Raw genomic sequence first — 10,079 nt, forward strand, 5'->3', positions numbered from 1 at the left:
GGAATAAGATTGTTTAGCTGCAGAGATATGGCATTCTAGGCTGGAATAGAACTGTTTGGTACCATGGATAGGGTTATTTTGGTGCACACTTTCTGTCTTTTTTTTCTTCGTATTTTCGCTCCATTTCACCTAGATGGAAGAAGAGAAATTTATTAATATTTAACTAAAATAAAATAAAAAATAAAAAATAAAAAAGGAAAATAATAAATAAAAAGAAAAAGAAAAAGAAAAAGAAAGATTGGGTTACCTCCCAACAAGCGCTTGTTTAATGTCGGTAGCTTGGCGCCTCAACTAGAATTGGAATTGTTCCAAATGAATTCTTTCATTTGTATAGGCTTGGAAATTCTCATTTTTTAACACGTCCACCATATTTGGGTTTAATCATCCTTGCGCCTCTTTCTTTGGTTTCGTATTTTCCTCTAAGGGTTTGATCCTTTTTAAGTCGGCAATGGTCTCATCATTCTCTAAAAATGTGCATTTGATATGTTAGGGAAGTGGTTTTAATTTCAGATCTGGTGCCTGCACAACAGGAGGTAGAAGTTTAGTATTCATGGGAGCCAATAATTTATTAACAGATTCAAAATCATCAAACATCATTTTAGGTTTATCTCCATAAGTTGACTCAAAAGTTTTTTCTATTGATGAGTCAATTATGTTGACACGGTTTACGTCCAAGACTTCACTTGGGTGACTAATAGTGCCATAAACGTTAAACTTCACAAACTCCTCGTCAAACTCCATCGTGAGGGTTCCGCTTCGTACATCAATCTTAGTATTCGCAGTACTAAGGAAAGGTCACCCCAACAAGATGTCTGAAGACCCAGGAGTGTTATCCTCCTCCATTTTTATCACATAAAAATCTGCAGGGAAGATAAGCCCATTGAATTTGACTAATACATCCTCGAGGACCCCTTCGGGATGCACAATGGACATGTCTGCCAACTGAATGGTAACACCTGTCTTTGTCAAAAAACCCGCGTTAAGTGATTCATAAATAGAATAAGGCATTACATTTATGGACGCCCCTAAATCGTACATAGCCTTTTTAATTCCTAAATGGCCAATTTTGCATGGAATAACGAACATACCCCTATCTTTGCATTTAACCGGCATTTTTTGCTGTAGCACTGTGGAAACATTCTGACCAACACTTACCTTTTCATTACCTGTTAGTTTTCGTTTGTTGGTGCAAAGCTTTTTGAGGAACTTGGCATACCGCGGAATCTGTCTAATGGCATCTAACAGTGGTAAGTTGATCTCAACATTCCTGAATGTTTCGAGTATCTCCTTATCTTCCTTACGTTTTCGACACTGATTTAATCGTCCTGGGAATGGAGGTTGGATTTTCGGTAGTGGGGGTTTCGCTCGGATCTGTTCGTCGTTTTCTAGAGTTTCCTGGGCAAGTTCTTGACCAAGATTCTTGCCAAAAATTGGTTCGAGGACCTTTCTGCTTCGCAACGTTACTGCATTCGCATTCTGCCTCGGGTTTGGTTCTTTTTATGATGGTAGTTTTCCTTGAAAGTTTAATTTTTCAATTGATGTGGTCAACTCCCTTATGGATGCTTCAGTTTTCTGCTGAAAACCCTTCATTTCTCTTTGGAAATTGAGAGTTTGCTATTGAAAATCAAGGACATTAGTTGCTAATTTATTGACCAAAGTTTCTAGAGAATTACCTAAATCTTGCAACTGCTGTTGGGCCCGATTTTGGTATGGCTGGTTATATCGTGGATTAGCCCCATAATTAAAATTAGGGTGGTCCCTCCACCCTGGGTTGTAGGTATTGGTGTAAGGGTCGTATCGTCTTTGTGGTGGCCCAGGAAAATTTCCCACAGCATCTAAATGGGCCATAGAATCGTCATACAAACTAGGGTACGCATCAGTCGTATGTTCAGGTGTAGCACATATTCCACATACTCGGGCTGGTTTTGATTTTTCTGTAACAAGGGAATTCACAATATTAGTAAGTCTATCAAGTCTATCCTCAATGGTAGAATTACTTAGCTGGTGAACCCTTCTAGGGGGTTCAGGATTGGCTCAAAATTGCTGGGAATTCGCAGCCATTGTGGAGATTAAGTCTCTTGCTTGTTATGGAGTCATGTTGACTAACGCTCCTCTACTCGCGGCATCTACCATATTCATCTCCATGGGTTTTAAGCCTTCATAAAAGTACTAGAGCAAAGACTGTTCCATTATACCGTGTTGTGGGCAACTTGCACACAACTTCTTAAATCGCTCCTAATAATCGTATAGAGTCTCTGCGTCTTTTTGCCTTATGCCCATGATTTCTCTTCTTAACTCAGCCGCTCGTGATGCAGGGAAAAACCTGTTAAGAAATAAACGAGATAGATCAGCCCAAGTTGTAATGGATCCAAGAGGTAAATAAAATAACCATTCCCTAGATGAATCTGCTAGGGAAAAAGGGAAAGTGCGCAATTTAATTTGATCCTCAGTTATCCCCTGAGGTTTCATACTCAAACAAACCATATGGAATTCTTTTAAATGCTTGTGGGGGTTTTCATTTTGTAACCCACGAAAAGTTGGCAGTAGCTGAATCAAGCCTGGCTTTAATTCAAAATCAGTATCCATAGTAGGATAAGCGATGCATAGTGGCGGTTGTTCTGTCGGCGCTTCGGCCAGTTACCGAATTGTCTGAGCCATTTGCTACTGCGCTAAATTAAGGTTTTCGTCAACCCTAGCGTCAAGGACCTCTTCAGGTGAATCGACTTCTTCTTCTTTACTTTCTAACATTCGAGTAGGGTTTTCGTTAACCCTAGACTCTACTTCGTCGGTGATTCTAATTTCTGGCGGTGGATTGCTTTGAGTTCCAACCACCCCTGACTGCTTTTTCCTTAGTTTTGTTTCCTTTCGATTAGCTTTAGTAGTCTTTATGATTTCTGAGTCGAATGCAAGAGTACCTGGAGCAGATCTGGTCATAGAAAACAAAGAAAAACAAGATTAGTATGTTGCTGGTCCCCGGCAACGACGCCAAAATTTGATGGGGTCTTTGAGAGCACCAAAAATATCCTATTCCCTGTAAAATAACGAAAGAGAAATCGTAAAGGGCAAGTAGGGTCGAATCCTCAGGGACCGGATTATACGAATGCTTGTTTCTCGAAATCATAGGCAGAATAGTGCCCAAGAAAACCTGCGTTCCTGGAAAAAATAAAAAAATAGAATTTAAGAATTGATTTTGGAAGCAAAAAAATAAAATAAAAACAGAATTTAAAATTTACTGAAATTATGATTACGAAAATAATAAAAATAATAAAGAGAGTTTTAAGAGAAAAGAAATTCTTATGGGAAAGTTCCAACCTCCGGTTGTCTCATTCCGCCTTGGGCTCAATCCTTGGCTTTTGGATGATCCTTCTCGACTCAAGTAACCCAGTTATAGCGGAAGAGGACGCCTACGACCACCAGCTCCAAAGATTAGACTTACGATTTTTAGGGAACTTGACTCTAGCCAGTAATCTATGCTAGATCAATGCTTCTCAATGGTGAATCCCACGCCATTTTGTCTCTTTGGCTCGCCAACCTCTGACGTAGTAAGTTAACGAACCGACTATGCAATCCTTCCAAAACATAAAAAGTGGTCGCCTTTGCATATGCTGAAAAGCTTACTTAAGGGCCATGGACTAAGCGTCGGCCGGGTCTTGAGAAACGATGAATACTTGGTGAGAAGGCTAATCACGGATTCTAGGCCTCAAGAACCCTTTTGAGGGAAATATTGACAACTTTTGGCTAGAAGGGTTTTAGTGGCTCATGATAATGGTGGAAAAGAAAATAAATATAAAAATGGAAATGAGAATTTTATTGAAAGAAAATATGAAGAAACAAAAGCCTAGACTTTCAGGGGGAGAGTGTTTACAGAAAAAGATGATCCCAAATAAAGTCACTTCACCCCCTATTTATAGTGCTAGGGAGATAGTCTAATTGAACTTAAATTCTAAAAAGATAAATACATTTAATTAAAGATAAACAAAGATAATTAAAATAAAATCCTAAATTTGAATAATCCTAATAATTATCTTAATATTAATTATCCTAATAAAATAAAATAAAATAGAGTCTTCCAAAATAAAATCTCTTCTATTTGCTTTTAAGTCCTTGTGCCTTCCATGTTCGCACTTTTGGCACCATATTTGTCCCACGTTGCATATTGGCCCATTTGATCTCCAAATTGATGCTTTTTCCCTTGAATTTACTTTTCGCCTCCAATTTAGTCCCTAAAAGATAAATAGACATAAATAGCTCAAATTAATAGGCTCAAGCTCAAAATAAACACATTATTAATGTATAAAAACACGTCATTTTAGAGTATTATCAGAATTATTGATAGGTTTTAAACGACCGGCACAATAGAGACCTTTGATTCAAGTCGATTCCATCTTGTTTGCATGGTTAACGAGGAACTAAATCGTGGAAGTCAATTTTATGGTTGATTACTTCATAAGTGTTACATGTCGAATTGTTCTCGCATTTAATTTACATACAAAAAGGCAAGTGGTTAGAGGTTTTTCCTCAATCATTATAATTGACTTATCGGTTGGAGGTGAAAATCTATTGCCGTGGATCAACTTGAAACCAGGGCCAAAACTATTCCTAAAGTTAGAGCGTTGTCTCATCAGTTTACTCAATTTTGTTTTCATAATGTTTGTTTTACTATATAGTTATTTATTTATGTTATTTTATTATAGTCAGATTTAATCCCTCTCTTCTATTTTTCATATAGCTCGACACACGTCATGGGCATGAAAGTTGCCTACCACACGTTTTGGTTAAAATGGACAACAATTTTAGATATCTCAACCCCTGTAGGATCAACCCTACTCTTTGTATTGTTGATTTACATTTTGTTTAGGCATGAAAAGTTATATTTTATGGATTCGACACCCATCAAGCGATGTATTCTCCACGTAAGCAACCACATTATTTACTCTAAGTAGGACTTATTCTCTCAGTCGAACTCTGATTATTTTAGGGATATTTTAGTATGATTAGAACTCTAATCTTCACCTATTTAAAGGGTCCATTGTATCCCTATTTTGAGTGACCAAAAAACTAACAAGCCAATCAACAAGTGCTTTTCTTTAAAGGCGACAAGATGTAGTCGCATATGATTTTTTGTGAGAATTTCGTAGTAACTATGTAAAGAATTTAGTTTCCAAGTTAGGACTTTATTTTTGGGGTTTGGGTTTGTACGTTTAGTACACTTAGGTTTATTTTCTCGATATTGTCCTCTCGTTTGTTTACACATTTAGTGGAAACTTGAAGCCTCATTTGTCCATGGTTTTTATCCTCTTCGAAGGAGTTTTCCATGTAAAATATTTGTGTGTTCGTTCTTCCCTATTTTCTATAATTGACTTAATATTAATTTCTCCAATATGCAATCCCTTAGGTACGATTTTCAAAATACTTATCGATGTTTCGTTATAACACATACTTTATTAAAATTTGACCCATAAGCTTACCGACACCGTCAGATTTTTTTATTATATTTTTGATGTGTTATTTATACTATAAACGGTAACACGTTTATAGGCGGTCAAGAATGTTTTATGTATTGAATCGTAAAATAGATTGAATGTTGGTACCCTATTAGTTGTTCGAGTTGTATCAAATATAATTGGCATGCTATAGGATTGGTTTGTGTACTGGATTATGAGCTTATGCGTCAGGATGCACCTCATGTGCCAAGATACACTTCGTGTGCCAGTATGTACTTGCACTTTTTACACCAAAATGCACTTTATGTGCCCGGTTTGCCCTGCTTCGATTTATCCAATGATGCTCTTCGATGCCAGTTTAGTATGCTGGTTGGACATTTTGTGTATCTGTTCGAGTCCGAGTCATGTTAATAGGGTTATAAATGGTAAACATGACAAATGATATCATAAAATGAAATGGTTTAATAATATGGTCTCACTTATTTTCCTATGTGAATTTTGATAAAAAGATCATTTAAGTATTGAGCAAACCATTCGAAAATGAGCCCTAAAGGCTGAAACTATTGTGAATGAGCAAATTGACTTAGGAAAAAGGATTGAATGGTAGATGTTAAATAAATATGAAATTGAATGGCATGTTGTTTAAGTATATAATTGTATTTTTCATTCATAATTGATGTTTTGCTAGAGAATAAGTTAATGAATGATGATTGATTAATGAATTGGCTTATCATTGCGATAGGTATGTATATATGTATTGGAAGATGATGAAAAATGATTTGTATTTGTAGGACATGAAATGTTTAAATATAGATTGTTATGCATATGCAATTGTATTAAATCATGGTATTAATGTTATGTTATACTATCTTGAAGCATGAAAATACCACTGAGCCCTATCGCTTAGGATACGGTTTAGTTGTTACAGGCACAGGTTCAGGTTTTCCTCAAAGCCCTAGGAAGTTAAGTTAGCATCTGGGCTATTGTATTCAACTCAACTGAGTTTGTATAGTTCATTTCATTTTGGTTAAATGGCATGTACCTAAGGCTATCTTGATAAATGTTGAAAATGGTCAAACTAATGTACATGAATGGTGAAGATATGAAAATGATTTTGGTCATGTATTAATTTTATATTAATTACTTAAAATGGCATATTAATCATATCTATATGTATTGGAAGGATGGATGGGGCCTTAGGGTCAAACTGTACCTGCATATGCTAGGTTGGTATCTTTCTCAACTTGAATGTCACGACCTCAGGCCATCTCATTGTGACGTCCCTTGCTTGAGGTCGTGATGTCAACCCTATTTTATTTTGGAAGTTTTGCAATTTGGTTATCAGGTTTGGAAGTTTGGCTACTATCTTTAATGAGGAGATACCCACCAGATATATTTTGAAAACTTTTCAGTTCAATCCTAGTTCAACCTTGGGATGGTATTGAGCTTTCATAAGCTCATATATGACCCGAAATGATTATATATTGTGTTTTAAGCTTTTAATACTTGTAAATAAATGATTAACAATGAAATTTGTATGTAATAGATCGAAGTTGCTCCGACAACGAATGTGGCATTCTATATCTCAGACTCGATTTTCGGGTCAGGTATGGGTGTTATAGATAACTTGGTCGACTTCCAGTCGAAAAGTTAATTTCTCTCTATGAAAAACTGAAAAACTCTGAGATTTGTTGAAAATAGGATTTATTCTTATAAATATCTCTTTTTTAACGAAAATGATGACAAAAAGAATAAATTTTTAATGATGTCGGTATGACAATCCACATGTACTTTATATTGTTATGATATTTTTTATTTTATATGTCACTTCAACAAATAATTTAAAAATAATAAATTATAAAAAGTAAAATTATAAAAATTTCATAAAAATTAAAAGAAAATTAATATAAAGTACATGTGGATTGCCATGAGGGCTATGATGTTTAAAAGTTTAACATTTTAGTTAGCATTTCCAATAACAAAACTACAATTTGACTCTTTTTGAAAGGTTTGAAGTCAAATTCGATTCCTTTTAAAAGGTTGCAGCTCAAATTTAGCTAGAAAAAGAGATAAGAGCTAAATTGAGTAAAACATGTAAATATTGAGAGCTAAATTTAATATTATGCCTTAATTTATCGATCTATTAAAGGCCTAAGTATTGTCGAATATGAGTTTATCGAATCCGACCAAATTTGGTGTCAATAAAAACAATAAAGCTTTTCTCTCTAACTTTGTTCAAACTTTGGCCGAGAGATTCTCTCGTAAAGATCTTAGTGATCTGAATCATTTCTTGGAAGTTAAAGTCATTCCAACATCTCAAGATTTATTCATCTCTACACAAGTATATACTTGTTATGATATATTGAGCAAAATAAACAAATAATTGTCAAGTGCCAAGGAATCAAATACATCAATGCCCACTTTAGTTTGTTTAAGTTTTCATGATGGTCAAGTTTTGCATAAAGCAACCTCTATAAGAGATGAAGATAAATACTCTATAGATATATTTATATGCCTTTTTGTAGCTAAGAAATTAATCTTTATTTGTAATATAACAATAAAGTAAAATGATCAAGTATGAGAATTTTAATTTTAATCAAATCAACATATATATATATATATATATAAACATACACTTATTCTAATCAAGTGGAGCAAAATCATATGACTTTTTCACAATCCAAGAGAATTGAGTCTGTAAATAACACCTTAGTAATGAATTACAGTAACGTTAAATTCAGCAATGATATTGGTGGCATTTACAAGGATAGGATTAAATTGTGCAACCCCTCTTGCCATCATGAATTGTCCTCTTCCTCCGACCACGGCAAGATCAGGTTCTCCCCTTGAAAATACGCTTAGAGAGCTACCGTTAAACTTACCAGTATTAAATCCAAAATCTAGGTATTCCGTGCTCGATGCATTCATTCCGGCCACTGACGCAATACCCTGAATATTTCCAATCAACTCTGAGTCAGGCTCAGGACCAGTCCTGAGGGGATCATTAATGGCAAATAAGGAGGCAAATGGCACTGATGAATTATTGTCGTTGCTTGTGCTGTTAGCTTGGGCTACCACGACTATTGTAACACCCGTAGTTCTGTGCATAAAGAAGTGAAGATTGGTGACCTTAACTGGCCTGGGATGATATGGTAGGGTCTCCGAGTAGTATTGGCTCTGCACTGCTACTTGGGAGAGGCAGATGATCAGAATCCAACTCAACATCCATGTTCCTCTCATTGTCTCTGATTTACTATAATTTCTGGTTCGAAATGTAGATTAAAGCTATAGAATTGCTGCTTCATTTATACTGATAAAACCCGCAGATATGAAAATAATTTACTGTCCAAAACATTTTATATAATACCTGCATGAGTTCTCACTAGTAATATTAAAGACAACAAATTTTGACCAGGCAACACAAACTTGGTCTAATTGGCTGCTACATTTTTAAATAAGGATAACTTCACGTAAACACCATTCTGCCTATAAAATTAAATGATCCACTTGCTTTAAACCAATTTTTAGATTGGAAGTCTCCTACCCTGCTTTTTTTATTTTCGTTTGAATGGTTTGTATTGTCCATACATCTGCTTGATCTGCTGATGTTATAAATTATTCTATTTTATGATTGATATGTGGATTGGGTCCACTTAAATATAGGTTGAAGATAACCAAAAATAATATTATTTTTATAATCTCAGTACTGTTACTAGGAGGGCAACAATACTCCCTCTCGAACCTTGGGTGTTGCCCATCACACATTGGATAAGCTTATTGGGCCTATCTCATATATCGTACATATATCTGAATATTTAATCAACCCATATATTTTAGTTAATATTTTTTACTTTCAAAATATTATTTACTTAACTAAAATAAATTTAATTCATCTATTTAATTAAATTATTTTTAAACCTAATTAAATATTTGAGGTTAAATTTGTTATTATACTAATAAAAATTGTCACCGTTAATGATTTAATGGAGTCGTGACTAAAATATTAAATTTCGATAATGTAACTAAAATAGAAAATTTTAAACCTGAATGATCATAATTGAAACAGGCTAATAATTAGGCGACTATTTTTTGAGTTTACCCTTGTTGTACTATGATAAGAACAATCGAATTTGGCAAGGCATATAGTTAAAATTGTCACATTGCCTACATAAATTTTCTATACAATGCTTAAAATACTCATAAACCTCATAAATTGGAGATAAAAGCACTTAAAGGTGTTGAAACCCACATCCTACTTATTGTTACAACAACAATAGTAACAATTGAGTTAAAGATCAATTAGCAATGTTTCTTTTTCTTTTAAAGTTGCATAACAAATGGTTAAAATCTAAACAATGAATCAAGCCCCAAATTGTGGTCTATTGATCGAGTATCTATTTTCTATAAAAATAGCATAAAATCGAGTCATCAATGCACCTATAACAAATTATTAAAATTTAAATAATGAAGCAATCGCAAGTTGTGATCCATTGATTGAGTGTTTATTTTCTATAAAAATAGCCTAGATTCAAGTCACCAATGTACCTAAAGAAAAAGTGTAAGCAAAGAACCAAAGTTTTGTATTTTTCAAAAATATTAGAACCTGACCACCAGCTATAGAAGATTAGACTTACG

General features: G+C 34.5%; 1 protein-coding gene across 1 annotated transcript; it reads right to left on the reverse strand.

Annotated features, from left to right (window-relative positions):
* Positions 1 to 8,113: 8,113 nt before the first annotated feature.
* LOC108487789 (dirigent protein 4-like) lies at positions 8,114 to 8,766 on the reverse strand. Its single transcript, XM_017792148.2, has one exon. It carries the CDS (start codon positions 8,682 to 8,684, stop codon positions 8,154 to 8,156), a length of 531 nt encoding a protein of 176 aa, XP_017647637.1. The 5' UTR covers positions 8,685 to 8,766; the 3' UTR covers positions 8,114 to 8,153.
* Between the last annotated feature and the right edge of the window lie 1,313 nt (positions 8,767 to 10,079).

This window comes from Gossypium arboreum, chromosome 5 (genome assembly GCF_025698485.1).
Source record: "Gossypium arboreum isolate Shixiya-1 chromosome 5, ASM2569848v2, whole genome shotgun sequence".
Classification (NCBI taxonomy): Eukaryota; Viridiplantae; Streptophyta; class Magnoliopsida; order Malvales; family Malvaceae; genus Gossypium; species Gossypium arboreum.